Source organism: Pediculus humanus, genomic scaffold, assembly GCF_000006295.1.
Source record: "Pediculus humanus corporis 1103172108281 genomic scaffold, whole genome shotgun sequence".
Classification (NCBI taxonomy): domain Eukaryota; kingdom Metazoa; phylum Arthropoda; class Insecta; order Psocodea; family Pediculidae; genus Pediculus; species Pediculus humanus.
Genome location: NW_002987850.1, coordinates 1,268,202 through 1,286,098, shown reverse-complemented (window position 1 = coordinate 1,286,098; position 17,897 = coordinate 1,268,202). Strand labels below are relative to the sequence as shown.

At 28.4% G+C, this 17,897-nt stretch overlaps 2 protein-coding genes across 2 annotated transcripts; both read right to left on the bottom strand.

The window, feature by feature from the left end:
* Positions 1-12,090: 12,090 nt before the first annotated feature.
* Positions 12,091-13,151, bottom strand: Phum_PHUM515110 (Paired box protein Pax-1, putative; the record flags this gene model as incomplete). Its single annotated transcript, XM_002431141.1, has 2 exons — positions 12,091-12,998; positions 13,139-13,151. The coding sequence occupies 2 exons, from the start codon at positions 13,149-13,151 to the stop codon at positions 12,091-12,093; spliced, it is 921 nt and encodes a 306-aa protein (XP_002431186.1).
* Positions 13,152-15,925: 2,774 nt separating this feature from the next.
* Phum_PHUM515100 (uncharacterized protein) lies at positions 15,926-17,011 on the bottom strand (the record flags this gene model as incomplete). The annotated part of the gene is made up of 3 exons (XM_002431140.1): positions 15,926-15,961; positions 16,131-16,200; positions 16,557-17,011. The coding sequence occupies 3 exons, from the start codon at positions 17,009-17,011 to the stop codon at positions 15,926-15,928; spliced, it is 561 nt and encodes a 186-aa protein (XP_002431185.1).
* Positions 17,012-17,897: the final 886 nt, after the last annotated feature.

Sequence of the window (17,897 nt, the reverse complement as noted above, 5' to 3'; positions counted from 1 at the left end):
TACTCAAGGAGTTTCAACCTGGACGGAACCATTCAGAACCCGACATAGGAAGCTGTCAAATCCAAACAAGAGGAGAAAACAAATTCTTTTTCAAATAATTGTTTTCCGTCTTAAGGGGGGAGGTGTTATGATCCCGTACTCAATATTCACATTTTCAAATTTTTATAAACAAAAGACTGGCGACGAACTCGAATTGTTCTTCTTTAGAAGCGAAGCTTCTAAAGACTCCTTCTTTTATTTTATTTGCAAGTGTTTGCTAGTTCCCATTGTTGCTCGTTCGAAACAGTTGACTGACGAAAGACCAAAGTAATATAGGCAAGCTACACCGCTTGGCGTCGGTTCATTTGATTTTTAGTCTAGCTGTAATAAGTTCTTGTTTATTAATATTAGTTTTGTTTGTGATAGTTTTAAGTGCTTGTTCATTACTTACAAAAATAAAGAACGAACCGAATATAACAATATATATATATGTATTTACATACATGTAATTAATAATAACAATCAGAATGATAATAATAATGATAATAATAATGATAATCGGAATTATTATATTCGAATGAATTTCAAAAAAGCAAATTCTTCACGGATTCACATTTAAAAAAAAAAAAAAAAAAAAAAAAAATTTCAATGACAAGGGTCATTGTTTTAAATGATCCAACAACTACTTAAGTAAAATAAATTTTTATTTTATTTTATTTTATTTTAATATAATAATAATAATAATAATAATAATCACGGTCATCCCTTTGTCGTCTTATTTCCTGTCGGTCTTCAATGTAAATTTTTTAAACAAATGAAAAACTTAAAAGGTTTGGTGAAGTATTTAGTTTTCTGGTACTAATTTGGGGAGAACAAATTTTTACTCGTGGCACACGCACCCCCATACTCGCGCGTAATTTATTAAAAAAAAAAAAAAAAAAAATTCCCACTATAAATTATATATAAATATATTAATTTTCAACGTAGGAGTGGTGTCGATAAAAGTCTTTTTTTTTATTCGGTTGAAGGCTTCTATTGGTTGTTATCTCAATAGACCGTGACCGATATGATAACCCATACAATTTAGCCTTAGCCCCCTGCCTAGAATTAGTTAGTTATTCGTACAACATTATTATTATTATTATTATTATTATTATTATTATTATTTAAATTAAAATTTTTTTCTATGTATTATTAAATAAAATACATTTTTTAAACCCATATCTATTCTCTCTCTCTCTCTCTCTCTCTCTCTCTCTCTCTCTCTCTCTCTCTCTCTCTCTCTCTCTCTCTCTCTCTCTCTCTCTCTCTCTCTCTCTCTCTCTCTCCATATATATTTCTTTTAATTTCTAACATTTCTTAAATCCGATTCATCAAACATTATTATCATTATTATTTAACGCGCGTAAATCCGCACTAATATATATATATATATATTTTTCCAACCGTCAGATACATTTATTTTATTCTTTTATAATAAAACAAATGATTCCTGTCAAAATTATATTGGGCATAAATACACGAATGATATATTATACTCGAAATAATATCATTATCATTATTATTATTATTATTCTCACACGTTTCATAACGTTTTGCTTTTTTTTTTTTCTCGAAAATGTTTGCGGCGTTGAATCGTATTTCTAGCAATTAATCGTTCGTTACGAATAAAATAAATAAATAAATAAATAATGATTTTTTTTACTCTATGGAAATTAATCGTTATGACGCGACGCGTTTAAACCTAGCATTGTTCAATGCTATATTATTTAACGAACAACAAAAAATCGTTAAACGAGGGTCAAAATATACAAGTCTTGTCAATTTAATAATTGACAACTTTTATCTTATTTTAATAAAAATTTCGTCCTTTAAAAAAGAAAAATACTTACAATCATGGATTCGCGTCCCGGAAGTGAAAAAAAAAAAAAAAAACTAAAAAAAAATGTATTCGCCGTTAAAAACCGTGCTGCGACATATTTTCCATAACGGTGCGTATTAATCGTCGGGGAAGAAGAAAGAAAAGATGACACGACGTCATAGTGTAAACAATTTTTCACCCCATTCCCCTTCACGATTATAAAATCCGCGGGAATTTATTTATTTTTTCAAATCCGCATATTTCTCATCACGATTATCATAGAGTATTTAAACGTTATTTTTAATTTAAATTAATAAGTAAAAACAACTTACCCGTTACTTCATAATTAAAAATCTTCGAAAAATATTTGGGTAATTACGATGGATTAAATCAAAGTATCGAAAGTTCTGGAAAAAAAAAGAAATACAAAATCAGGTATATATACGTGATGAATAAAAACAGAAAAGCCGTAAAAAAAAAGAAAGGAATATTAATATTAATATTTGAACATGTATATGTATAAAAATACAGGTTGAGCCGTTAAAAAAAAATCAAATATGGCGGCGAAATTTGCGTCGGTCACGGAATGAGGATAATTGAAAAAAAAATTTTTTTTTTTTTTTTTCAATTTTCGAATGTTGTTCGTTTTATACTCAAACGACACCGACGACCATGTTAATTAAGTTAAGGAGAGAGAGAGAGAGGGGGGGGGAGAAGGAGAAGGAGGGAAAAAGGACTTTACGAGAGTTTAAACGAGAGAAAGAAAGAGGAAAAGGAGGAGGAGGAGTAAAAGGGGAGGAGGGCAGGGAGGGAAAAGAGGGAATGTTTTAACGGGAGGTAAAAAAAAAAAAAAAACCAGAAGAAGGAGAGAAAAGAAAAAAATTTTACGACGCGAGTTTTTTTTATTTAAAAAAAATCCGCCATTTTTTTTTTCGATCGATCGATCGTTCGATTGTTCGTTACTCGTTTGTTCGATTTTTTAAAAATCGAATTATCTTCTGCTTTCTTTCGTCATTTCCTTTTTTCTTTTTTTATAAACATAATATTTACATAATTTAAAAATTTTCTTTGTACCAACTTACGAAAAAAAAAAAAAATTTCAAATAACGGATTCAGGAGTGTTACGAACGTGAATAATATTAATAATAATAATAATAATAATAATGATAATAATAATAATTACGCGGCGTTACAAAGAAAAAATAAAAAATAAATTTAAAAAAAAAAAAACCCTTCTTGATGATTAATTAGTTAAAACAGGAAATTTTTTTTTAATAATAAATGTGCGTAACCCGAAAACTACGCATCCCGTAAAAACCTCATTCATCCCTCCCTCCCTACTCTCCCCTTACTGTATCCCTTCCTTCCCCATCCCTTCCTATCCCTCCTCCCCTTTTTTCTTCCTTTACATTCGCAATAATTAAACAAATTAATAAAGTTTATAATTATAATCCACGCAAAATATAAATAATAATTTATTTATTACAATTATTATTATTATTATTATTATTATTACACGTATGAACCATAACGCTTTTAATAATAATAATAATAATAAATTTAATTATAAACGCAAAAGTTTTTTTTTTTTTTTTAACCACACCAGACGTTACAAATTTTTTTTCTTATTTTTTTTTTTTTAAAACGTTTGACGGTTGTTTCTTCTGCTTTATAATTTTTTTATTTCGTTTGTTTGTTTGTTGTTTGTTTGGATTTGAGCCATTCAAATTTTTTCAACCAAATAAATATTTGGCACTTTTTGTTATATATAACGCGTCTCAACAACGTATTCCTGATATTTTTTTTTTTTTTTGAAAGTTTTCGAAAATTTCAAACCGTTATTAATGATAATAATAATAATAATAATAATAATAATAATAACAATAATAATAATAATAATAATAATAATTTTAATTTTGTTAAACAAAAAAAAATAAATTTTTATGAATTTTCTTTGAACTTAGTCCAGATTATTATTATTTAACAAAAAAAAAAAAAAAATTTAAATAAATAATTACGATTAAAAGGAAATAATAATAATAATGATGATAATAATAATAATAATTTTAGAAATTTCTAGAAAAATATGTAAAAAAAAAAAAAAAAATTATTATTTTTTTTTAAATTGACAATTAAGGCCGAAATCTTTAGATATTCTGTCAATCATTTTGTTTTATTTTATTTTTATAATTAAATTAATTGATTAGTCCAACTTTTTTTTTTCTTTTTTTTTCTCTCCTTTCATTGATTTTTATCATTGACATTTTTTTTTCTTTCAAGTAAATCAAATTATTTTTATCCGTAAAAACAAAAAAAAATGCGTTTGTGATAATTATGATATTGAGAAAATGGGATAGAGAGAGAGAGAGAGAGAGAGAGAGAAATAGAGATCAAGGAAAAAAATATGATAGAGAGAATGGGAGAGAGACAGTCCAAGGAAAAATTAACAGAGAGAAAGAGTCGAAGAAAAAGTGCTAAAAAGGAAAGACAGAGAGAGAAAGAGAAATTGAGGAAAAAGTTAGGGCAGAAAGAGAAAGAGAGATTAAGGGAAAAAGTAAAATACAGGGAAAGAAAAAGAGAGAGTCGAAGGAAAAAAGCAAAAGATCAAGAGAAAGGGAGAGAATTGAATGAAAAGAACAAGAGAGAAAGACATGGGAGAGTAAGAAAAAGATCAAGAAAAAGACAGAGAAACTAAGGAAAAAATTAAGACACAAAGAAAAAGAGAGATCAAAGAAAAAAGTAAGATAGAGAGAAAGGGAAAGAGAGAGAGTCGGAGGAAAAGAACAAGGGAGAAAGAGAGAGAAAGACTAAGGAAAAGATCAAGACAGAAAGAGAGTAAAGAAAAAATCAAAAGAGTAACAAACTAAGGAAAAAATCAAGAGAAAAAGAAAAAGAGAGAGAATTGAAGTGAAAGAGCAAGAGAAAAAGAGAGCTGAAAGAAAAGAGTAGAGAAAAAGAGAGAGAATTTAAAGAAAAAATTAAAACAGAAAGAGAAAGGAAGAGAGACAAATTAGAGAAAAAATTAGGAAAGAGAAAAACTAAGGAGAAAAAATTAAGAGAGAGAGAAAGAGAAAAGGAAGTTGAAGGAAAAGAGCACAGAAAAAGGGAGAGAAAGAATAAGGAAAAAATCAAAAGTGAAAGGGTGAAAGAATAAAAATAAGATCAAGAGAGAGAGAGAGAGAGAGAGAGAGAGAGGGAATGAATAAGAAGATGATCAAGAAAAAAAGAGAAAGAAACTAAGGAAAAGATCAAGAGAGAGAGAAAGATAGATACTATGGAAAAAATCAAGAGAAAGAGAGTGAAAGAGAGAATAAGGAAAAAAAACAACAGAGAAACAGAGAGTCGAAGGAAAAGATCAAGAGAGAGAGAGAGAGAGAGAGAGACTAAGAAAAATATCAGAGACAAAAAGAGAGAGAGAGAGAGAAAAGACACACGTCAGAAACGTTAAAAAAAACACGTGGAATAAAAAAAAAAAAACAAAAAAAATTCGTTTGCGTGAAATGTATGGATGGATAACGACGAACCTTTTAACGGAAAAATAAATGGAAAATATTAACGAATGAAAAATTATTTTGAAATTTAAATTAAACGTTCGTTCGTTCGTTCGTTAAAAAAAAACCGTCATAAAATAAAATAAAAAAACGAACGTGAATTAATAGATTTTTTTTTTTTTTTTTTTTTTTACACGGCAATATGAAAACGCTATAAATTATAAAAATCGATTACTAATAATATAACTTATCGCTAATAATTTTTAAATCGAAAAAAAAAAAAAAAAAACGTCCGACATTTTTAATTTTTTCTTGAAATTTTTTCCCGTTCGATATCCCTCGATCGAAAAATCATAATTGTAAATGAATTTTTATCAAACATTAATAATAATAATAAAATCGTTAAAATTAATTCAAGATGTAAATAAGAGAGAAAGAAAGAGAGAGAGAGAGAGAGAGAAAAGTGTGAAAATTCTTTCATTTCGACCATATCAAGTCATTAAATTTTTTTTTTTTTTTATTACTCTATGATTTCAGCTGCTTATTTTCTCTCTCCCTCTCTCTCTCTCTTTCTCTCTTTTGCTTTAACTATTCAATTATTAATTTTTTTTTCATTTTCGTACTTAATAATAATAATAATAAAATATTAATTGAAATATTTTATGTGTCGGTTTTTAATTTTAATTTTTATTAACCGTTAGAAAAAACGGTTAACGTACACAAAAAAAAAAAATCGTTTAACTATAAAAATCATTATTATTATTATTATTATTCGTATCGTTTATTTTCTCAAAGGAGGGGAGGAAGGGGTGGGGGTGTGTGCGTGTGTGTGCGAAAAAGAGCAGAAAAAAAAATTTTTTTTTCTTTACCGATGAGAGGCGGAGGCAAGGGCGTGGGTGGGGAGCTGGAAGAAATCGGATTCCAAATATTTTTCAAAATTAAATTAATAATAATAATAATAAACTTTTCCTTTTTCCTTTTTTTTTTTCAATACCTGAAATGAATTTTTTTTTTTTTTCTTATACAGTTGAAAAATATTTTTTTTAAATTTAAATTTTACGATTTCATGGTTCGAAAATTTACTTAATAGTTGTTAGTTAACATAACCCGAAACTTTATTTTTACCAACAAACAAACGAACAAACGTACAAACGAATCAACAAACAAACGAACAAACGTACAAACGAATCAACAAACAAACGTACAAACGAACCAACAAACGAACGTCAAAACGAAATAATAATTATTTTTCTTAATATAAACTTTTTTAATAATAATAACAATAATAACAAACAACAATATTATTATTATTATTATTATTATTATTAGTAGCAGTAGTAGTAGTGAAATAATTTATTATTAACAATAATAATAATAAGAATAAAAACAAACAAACGAACCAACAAACTTAAAAACGAAAAAACGTTACGAAATAATAATTATTTATAACATAATATTTTTTCTTCATATGAACGTTAGTAATAATAATAATAATAACGAACAACAATATTATTATTATTAACTATAATAATGATAATAAAAACAAACAAACAAACAAACGTACGAAGAACAAACGAACAAACGAACCAACAAACGTCAAAACGAAAAAACGTTAAGAAATAATAATTATTTATTACAAAATAATTTTTTCTCTTAATATATACGTTATTAATAATAATAATAATAATGATAACAAACAACGGTATTATTATTATTATTAATTTATTATTAACAATAAGAATAATAATAACAAACAAACGAACGTCAAAACGAAAAAACGTTTCGATATAATAATTATTTATTATATGATATTTTTTTTTTTTAATATAAACGTAATCAATAATAATAATAATATTAAACGAAAACAGCAAAAAATTTTTCATAGAGTAAGAAAAAACAAAACGGAAAGAAATTATCGTGGAATTAGTAATAGGGCGGAGACTCGCGGCCGTTTAATTTTATGATTTTACCTTTTTTAATCGACCAATCCCACGTTTTTGTATTAATCGACAAATTTTTTAATTCGCTAAAAACGTAAAAACAAAAAAAATTTTCGAAATAATAATAATAATAATAATAATAATAATAATAATAATTTAAATTCTCACACCGGACATTTTTTTCAAAATATTTTTCTTTTTAAAATCGCCATTTTCCTTTTTTCTTTTTTTTTTTTAAATCGAGTAAAAATTATTTTTAATTAAATTAATTATTATTATTATTATTTAACGCGTTTACGTAATTGCTAATGAATAAAATTTAAAAATAAAAAAAAAATTTTAATTACGAAACAATCAAACAAACAAACAAACAATCGATTAATTAAATCGATCGATCGTTAATTTATATTTTCCCAAACGCAAAAAAATTTTCATTAAAAAAAAAAAAATGCGCGTCGTCTGCTATTTATTAATAAACTCCTAATGATGATTTTTTTTTTTTTTTAAAGCAGAAGAAAATTTAAATTTTTCTTATATTTTTTTTTAACGGCTTTCGTTTTTTTTTTTTTTTTAAAATACGTTACACAATAAATCTTAAATGATGAAATAAACGAACGCCTTTGGGAAAAAAGAATTTTTTTTCTCTCTTTAATTAAATCGATTCCGAACGGATTTCGTATATACGAAATAATGATAATAATGATAATAATGATGATGATGATGATAATAAATTTCGATTCGGTTTAATCGTAAAGAATTTAAATTACCGTTCAAAATTTAGAAAAAGAACAGAATACAAAAAAAAAACCGCGTAAAATTTATTGTTTTAATTAGCAGAAGACAAAAATTTTTTTGTTTTGTTTTTTTTCATTAAAATTAATTTAAATTTTTTTTTGTTTAAATTCCGTTCGACGACGAAAAATCGGTTTTGACGACGAGGATGACGATGACGACGACGGCCATTTTTTTTTTACGTCCGTCCTTCCGTTTCCGCTTTGTGTCACGTGATCGCAAACACTTTCAGAAACTTACTCCTTCCTACCTACCCTTACTTTTACCCATCGAGGAAGGAAAATAAATTTCGAAATATTAATTTTTCCGTTTTTTGGTCGTCAAACCGACTTTTGTCGCACGTTTGAAAAAAAAACCGTTAAAAACCGTTGGAAATTTTTTTTTTTTTCTTTATCGAAATTAAATAACCCTACGCGAGAGAGAGAATATTTTGACAAAACAAATTAGTTTTTCGTTAATTGATGCATGCCAAAATAAACATGGAAAAAAAAAATAACCCCCCTCCCCTCCAAAATGATTTTCCACAAGCTTTGAAAAAAAAAAAAAAACATAAAAAGGGGGCTGTTCTAACTCAAAAAGCAGGAAATTTGTGAGCGTCGGACCGAAACGACGATGCTCACGTCGACTTTCATCATTTGACTGACAGTTCCTTCCTTCCTTCCTTCCTTCCTTCCTCCATTTTTTTTTTAGAAAAACTTTCCATTCAAACTATTTTACTCCTTCTTTTCCAGCAGTTTTATTCATTAAATCTATTTTTTCTTTTTAGCCCTCCCCCTTCCCCCTTTTCCCTCCCTTCATCCATTCCCACCGCCTTTTACCTTTCGTTTCCGCGATGTAACGTCATCGTCGTCGTCATCGTTTCCGTTTCCGTTTTTTATTTTCTTATTCAAATAATAAATTATTATTATTATTATTATTATTATTATTACAAGTCGTAATTTGTGCTTTTTAACCTTGTCCTTATCATTTATTTTTATTTTTTAGTAAACAAATGATAACGGTGTCTGTTTTTTTTTACAAAAATTACCGGATGGAAAAGAAAAAATACGACGATGATATGACATAATAATAATAATAATAATTATTATTATTATTATTATTATCGTTTTTAACAAATAACGAATCTTTTCAAAGTGAACGTGACTAAACCTTAGATTCCATATTCAAAACAAATAATTAAAAAAAAAAAAAAAAAAATTTTTTTAAATAACTTTTTACGCGTTTTATATACGTGTGTGTTGCGTATACACACACGCACGCACGCACGCATACGAGAGAGAAAGAGAAAGAGAGTGAGTGAGAGAGAATGAGTGAGTGATTCGTCTTGGGTTGAACGCAAGTCACGCATGTACGAAAAATGTCTTTATTGTCAGTATCGTTTTTTCTTCTTTTTTCTTGTCAGAGAGAGAGAGAGAGAGACGACATCAAACGAACAATTTATTTCAGTCGAATCCGATTTAAAAAAAAATTATTCATTTTTTTTTTTTAAATTAAAAATAAAATTAATTTTAACAAAGGAAAAAAAAGAAACCAAAAATTTTTTAATTAATTTTAAAAAGGGCTACGAATTCGGAGAGAAAGAGAGAGAAAATAAATGAAAAACCGGAAATACTTCTCCGTTTCAATATCGAAATAATTTCCCATTTCCGTTTTATTTCCCATCCCCTAATATTCGTTTACCGCGCTCCCCGTGGGGAAATCTGAAAGCTTTAGGGTGGTAATAAACGACGCGAGCGCTGCCACACGTTAAAAAACGGAACAATACGAGAAAATCGTTTATTACTATTATTAAAATTTTCCGGTAACAAAAAAAAAAAATGTTTTCGTCATTTCCGGTTAAATAATGATGATGATAATCGGAAAATCGAACGAAAATAAATTTGTTTTTTTTTTTTATAAATGAAAAAATTATTTTAAATATAAAAATTTTTGTGTTTTTAAACAGAAAAGAAAGAGAGAGAGAGAAAAGATTTATTACGAACCCGAGTCATTTAAATTAGGGTAAACAATAATTTATATATATAAACGAATTCGAAGGTTTCGAATTTTTTTTTTTGGTTATTGAAAACGAAAGAAAAATTCCACGTTTACCACTCTACTCCCTACCCCCTACCCCCTCGAAAAAACTAATTAAATAAATAAACCGGATTTAAAAATAAAAAAAAAACAAATATTTTTATGTTCACTTACCTGGTTTTCATCTTTTAAATAAGTATCCAAAATAAATTCTCCTGGAAAGGGAAAAAGAAAAAAATTATTTAAAAATATTTATATAAAAATTTTTTTTTTTTTTCGAAAGCGATAAGAGAGAGAGAGAAAGAGCGCCCGTTATCAAATTTTTATATTTCTTATCATAATTATTTAAGAGAGAGAGAGAGAGAAATTTTTCTGTTTTAATATTCTCCTAACTGGAAGGATATAATCCATCTCTCTTTATCTTATACCGTACATTTATCTTTATAAAATTAAAAAGAGAAACAACAACAACAACAATAACAACAACAACACTAACAACAACAACAACAACAATAACAGCAGAAGCAACAACGACAACAACAACACTAACAACAACAACAACAACAATAACAGCAGAAGCAACAAAGACAACAACAACAACAACAATAGTAACAATTCCAAAACAACCGAACAAAAATTTTTAAAAATTAAAAACTCCAGCCTCCTCCTTTTTCGCCATCCTGGAACAAAATTCAAATCGACCTGGAATTTACAAACAACAGGAAGGAATCTCTCCTTGAAATCATTCATTCGCATGAAAATGACGATGATAACATTTACAATAAAAAATTAAATTGTAAAAAACAAAATGGCGATGGGAAACAACCCGAACGAGTTATTAAAACGTTTTCTTCTTCTTTTATTTTACGACCGTGTAGGAGGATAAAAAATAAAAAAAATATTTCAATTTGTCATTAAATTAGTTTAAAACTAAAAAAAAAAAGATTTTTAACTCAGATACAGACCGGATTTTTTTTTACGAATCGACTGCCAAGTTATTTAGTAACAATTAGTATTAATAGTTTTTTATTATATGTAAAATCTTTTTTTTATTATCAGACGACGATACTAAAATAGAAAAAGATGAGGAAAAAGGATGGAAAAGGATATAGAAATACGACAAGAATAACAAAAAAAAAAAAAAAAACAAGGGGATCAAGATGGGACGAAAAGATAATTAATATGCTATTATTATTATTATTATCATCATTATCATTATTAATTAATTAAAATATAAAAAAAAAAAATGAATGAGAGGAAGAAACGAGAAAGGAGGGGAAAAGGGGAGGGAGGAGAAGTTAAAGGAAACGATAAAAGAAAACAGGAGGGGAATAAATGAGTGAACGTAAAAACAAATAGAAAACAAAACGACGTGGAACTAGACGACGTGAAACAATAATAATTACCTAACTCAATTTGTTTTAATTCGAAAGTAACAAAAAAATTTATTTGTTTTGCAAACATCATAAACATCATCATCATCATCATCATCATCATCATCATCATCGCGACGTGGCAGCAGAGGGGGGCGGGGAAACAACAAAAACGATTTCCTATTATTTTCAAACAAATCAACAAGAAAAAAAAGTTATTTAATAATAATAATAATAATAAAATAATTTTTTTTACTTATTTATTAACCCAAATAATCCCATTTTTATTTATTTATTTATTTAATTTATGTACATAAATTTTTTTTATTATTTATTTTTCGCGTTAATAATTTCATTATTAATTTTACATAATAATAATAATAATAATAAGTCGATAAAATATAATACATTTATTTAATTCTTATTGGTATATCAACCGGTAAATCGAAAAACTTATTAATGTTTCTAATTTAATTAAAAAAAAAAAAATTAATAAATAAATAAATTTTTTTTTATCGATGGGTAAGTATTAATAATAATAATAATAGTAATGATAATGATAATAATACAGAAATCGCGTGTTTTTCGTTGGAATTGAATACTGCATCGGTTTTTTATCGTCCCCCGGCGCGGTGTCGCTAAAGAGAAGTCGTTTGCCCCGATATTCCATGATGTGATAAAGATAACGACGATGATGGATGAACCGTCGAACCGACTATGGATCCCGGTGGTGAGCATCCTTGCAAATACATGTAATAATTATAATTTTGGGGAGACGTCGGATTTGCCGTTGGAGGGATTTGACTCGTTGTCGCGGGTATCGGAGAATGTTGAGCCGCTTGAGCTCTGAATCCGGCGGCGGCGGCAGCGGCCGCGGCCGCGTGATGAGCTCCCGCCAATATGTCCGTCACCGAATGAGAACTCGGCCAGCAGTGAGAAGGTGGAGCTCTCGGAAAATGAGCGTGACTGCTTGGCGGAGGAGGCGGCGACGATGGTAATTTCGTTGATCCTAACGGTTGATGATGACTCGGCGGTGGACCGCCACTCGCACCCGTGTACGTGTACGACGAATACAGGGAATTGTACAAGTGACTCGGATGCGGCGGACCAGAATGATGATGATGATGGTGATGATGAACCAAAGCTCCGATTTTATTCCTTAATATTCTACTTATTGAACTAACCGAGGGGACGTTATATTTATCACAGATACCATCCGATAGGAGTCGATCTCGTATTTCCCATGCGAATATCCCGGGATCTTTTTGTTTGAGTCCTTTTATGTAAGACACGACTTTGGGAGTCGTGACTCTCGGTTTGCTTCCTCCTATGGCACCCGGCAATATTGATCCCGTTTCGTGAAATCTCGCAAGTATTTTACTAACGCATCCGTGTGAAACTCTCAACTGACGTGATATATCACACGGTCTTATTCCTAATTGTGCTAATTCCACGATGCGCATTCGTACCGTGTTGGGGAGTGGACGTCCGTTCACGAAAACTCCACCCAATTGATTAACTTCTCCGTATTGTTGAACGCTTGTTTCTGTAACAACAACAAACAAAAATATTATTATTATTATTATTATTACCCCTTCGATTCCAATCAAACAAAAATCATCCCCCCATCATCGCGCACCCCCCGTTCCTCCCGTTAAAAACGACAGGTTAACTAGTAGTCTCCACGTTTTCTTTTCATCTCACGACCCGATATTATAATTACGTATATTGAACGAGTAATTTAATAATAAAACTTCCGGTAAAAGTTATTCGCACGATACAAAATGGCGGACGATGTTATCGGTTGTTTCGGTACGTTTATTAATTAATGTTTTACGAGATCTCACGTTCTAGAAATAATTTCTTTTTTTTTTTTTTTTAAATCTACCAGACTGCTCGACTCTTGAATGAAAAAAAAAAAAAAAAAAATGTCGTTTGGAAATATTTATCGTTACGCCGCGTTTTTTCATTGCATATTTTCCGTTAATCTACCCAAGATCGTTCCATAGAGTAAATAAACGTATTGTTTTTTAATATTCAACGTCGGTAGTGGTTAATAGTTAGTAGTTATAATTATTCTTAACGTTATGAAAATTTATTTATTTTAATTTTAATAAATTAAATAAATAAATACATAATGATAATAATAATAATAATATTAGGAAAAAATTATGTTAGACACCTGCGGGAGAATAATAAAAAGTTTCATTTGAAACAAAAAATCCGTAACTAAAAAAATCGAAAAAAAAAAAACAAAAACTACAGCTCGATCGTAAATCAACTTAGGTTTCTTTTTTTTAAATTATTTATTTACTAACTAACCAGCTTTTTTTTCTTTTCCTATATGTTTTGTTTCTCTATTTCTTTTCCCCTCTCCCTAAGCCTCACCTAAATCTCTCTCTCTCTCTCTCTCTCTCTTGTAAAACATAAAAACCTTTAAAGAAAAAAAAATTTATTACTGTCATTAATTTGTTGTAAGAGGGTCGTCGCTTAAAGCACACAGCGGATATTATTTGTTTAAACAAATATTATTTTAAATAAATAAAAAGAGAAAAAAATGGGAAAAGAAGAAAAAGGGAAAAAGATGAAGAGAGAGAGAGAGAGAGAGAAAGGAAAGAGAGTTTTTTCGGCTCGTCGAAAAAAAGTCAAAACTCCGTTAATGATACGTGAAAATCCTTAAGGCCCTGCCAAATTTTCGATACCTCGAATGAATAATAATAATAATAAATTATTGTTGTTTTCTTTTTATCCGGAACTTTTTTTTTTTTTTTTTAAATTATATTTTATGTAAAGTACTTGATGATTGCTACGCACAAACGTGGGTCGTTTTTTTGTGCGTGCGTAAGTGCGTGCGTAAGTGCGTGCGTATCGGGTCATTAACGGTGAAAGCGAAAGAAAATTTTTATCCGAACAAAAAATTCATTGGCGGAGGTGGTCACACAAGCTTTTACTTTTTTTTTAAAGGCCTCCCCCCCTCTCTCTTTCTCTCTCTCTCTCACTCTCACTCTCGAATTAACCTTCGTCGGAAAATTTTCTTAATTCCACGATTTAAGAAAATTTGATTTTTCCTCCTTTATTTAAAAATTTTTCTTTTTAATCAAAATATTAAAAAAAAAAATTACTTTTCAATTTATCCGTTACGAATTTTCATTATTATTCACGAATGACGTGGAACTAGACGACTCTTTTAAAATTAATTTATTGCATGTTTGAAATTAATGTTTGAGCTACGAGTAGTTTTAGTTATGACCGCTTTGTTCGAGATTTCTAATAAGAAAATTATAGAGAGAGAAAGAGAGAGAGAGGGAGAGAGAGAAAATAAAAGGAGAGAAAGAGAGAGAGAATGAGAGAGAGAGAATGAGAGAGAGAGAAAATAAAAGGAGAAAGAGCGAGAAAGAGAGAGAGAGCATGCATAACCGCCGAAAATTTTTTTTTTTAACAAAGCGTTTCCGTCAACATAGTTGTCATATTTCATTATGCTCGTGTCATTAGTTAAAAAAAATAAAAAAACATTTCGAATGAAAAACTTCTTTATATTATTTTTTTTATTAATCCCCTTTTCCTCTCCGATTTACCATTTTTTTTTCTTCTGCTCAACCGAAAAAACGTTTTTTTTTTTTTTTTTGTGTCGACGAGCAACTTGGTCAAATCGAAACAATTAAGTCCAACGTCTAACGTCTAATTTACCCAAATTAATTTAATATTTAATATAAAAAAAAAAACGTGGCAATAGAATTATCAAATTAATTAATTAATTAATTAATCAATCGTTTTTCATTTGTAATTATTATTTCGTCCGATCGATTTTTTTTTTTTTTCGAATAACAATAACAAAATTTTAACAATATGGCGGAAATTTTACTCAACTGAAATTCGTTGAAAATTTTTATTTATTTATTTTTTTATTATTATTATTAATTTTGATCGAATTTTCGTTTCGACATCCGTAAAATTAAATAGATTATTATTATTATTATTATTATTTAAAAATTTTATTTTAAGATTTAGAAATAAAACCAGACAAAATAAAAAAAAAATAAATAAATAAAATATTTACAAGCCAAAAATTAAATCGCTTCATTGCATTTTTTTTTTTTTTTTAAATTTAAATTTAAATTTAAATTTAAAAACTTTCTTCCTAATTCATATCTTTCATTATTATTATTATTATTATTATTATTATTGGGTTTAAAACCTCTCGACCGACGCACACGCACGCACACACGCACGCACACACTTCGTATACCGGAAATTCCAGAATTTTTTCCATACCGGAAAGTATATCCAAAATTCGCTTTCAATTTTTGGATTCCTTTTTACGAAACGGATAGCGAGTGTGCGAAAGAGAGAGAGAGTGAGTGAGAGAGAGAGAGAGAGAGAGAGTGCGAGAGAGAGAGAGAATACAAAAAAAAACTCATTTATTTCGGGGCCCTTTTTTTTTTTTGCGCGCCACATTTAAAAAAATAAATCAACTCACATGTGCGAACTTGCCCTTGTCTGTGCGCCCTCCTCCTTATAAAAAAAATTTTTTTTTATTGACTTTCGGAATTCTTTTAACTCGACACTTTTTAAAGGCGTTAATACTTTTAGTATTAATTTCTTTTTCTTTTCTTTTTTTTTTTTTTTAATATGCATAAATAAAATGGCGGAGTTAAAATGGCGTACGAGGGAGGAGAACTTTCAAAGTCTTAATTTTACCCGAAAAAGAATGAGCGTCTTTAAACGAGAAATGATTTTTTCTTTTCTCTCTATTTCCATTCATTATAAAAAAATTAAAAAAAATGAATTTTTATAACTTAATCCATTAAACGATTTATCCGGATTTATTTTAATCCACTCCCCCCCCTCCTTTAATCTCTCTATGAGATTATCTTTAATCCTTTTTACGATTGTTTTCGTGGGGAGAGAAAATTTCCGATGAATACCTGATCCTTTCCGTTTCCTTGTTTAAAATCTTGTAAGAAAAATTTCGAAAAGAGTTTAATGACGTCATATCCGATTTTTTTTGATTTGATTTCCGATGATGATGATGATTTAGTCAAATTTTTTACGTTAATAATTCGTAAATTTAATCCCTTTTTTATAGGATAATTGTTCGACGGACGTGTCGGGCAAGGACGAACCGCTACTGTTATAATCATCTCCTTCCACGGCAACTTCCGACAGTATCCACGGATAATTATTGTGTACGATGATCGATTCGTAATTTTGAAACATGTCGAACATTTCCTTATATATCCCGGGGACTTTTATGTTCGGCCCTATGTGACCGACTCTCGATAAAAATTCATCGACGACTTTGATCGCTTTTAAAAATGTCGGATCGTGGTGAGCACCGAAAACTTCGTAATTCAATTGACTCAAAAAAGTTAATTTACATTGGAAAACGATTCGTAATCCGGCCACGACTTCCAAACAATCGTAATTTATCGTCGGTACAAGTTCCACGGCGTTTCCACGTTTCTGATAGTATTTATACAAGTTCATTATTCTATTCGTACGATGTTTTATAATTCCACTTTCCAAATACGGTCCGTAATGTAATTCTATATACGCCATTTTCACTCGTAAAAAAAATTTTTTATTTTTTTTTTTCTAAATTTATTTCGTTCCTTATTATATATAATTTTATGTAAATAATTAATTAATAAAAGTTCGTCAAAAATAAATAAATAAAAATTTAAACGTGTAAAAAATTAAAAAACAATCAAAACTCAACCGTTTACGAGAAAACATAAACAACAACAACACAACGCTAGCAAAATAATGATGACGTCATAAAATTAAATTTTATATACTCTATGATTTTTTTTTTTAAAAACGCCGCCATTTTATTTTAATTTTAAAGTTTAATTATTAACTTTTTCTTATTTAGTTAATGATTTGTTGTTTCAAACAGTATAAAAAATTTTGTTTAAATTTTAAAACTGTCATTTTTGTCATGTTTTAATAAACAACAACAACAACAAACAAACAAACAAAAAATAAATAAATAAAAAATTTCCTATAATTTGTCTTCTTTTTTTTTCCATTCGTTCGTTCGAATAATTTTTAAATTTAAATTTAAATTTAAATTTAACATTCGAAACAAATTAGTTTATTAATAAAATAATTTTCGGTTAATTTATTTTAAATATCGACCGTGTCAGAAAATTTAAATTTTAAACAACAATTTGTGTGTTAAATCCGTTAAACAAAACAAAACAAAATAAAATTTTTCCGCTTTAAATAAATTTAAAGGGGGTGGGAGAGAGAGGGGAGGGATCAAGAGAGAAGGTGGTCCCTCAAATCGAAAAGACACGACGATGATGATGATGATGATAATACGTATCGAATTTGAATGAAAATTTGGCATCAAAATTCAAAAAAAATTTTTTTTTTTTTTTTTAAAACAGTTTTCAAAAAAAAAAATTTCAAACGTCGAAAAAACGGAAGCCATTTTGTT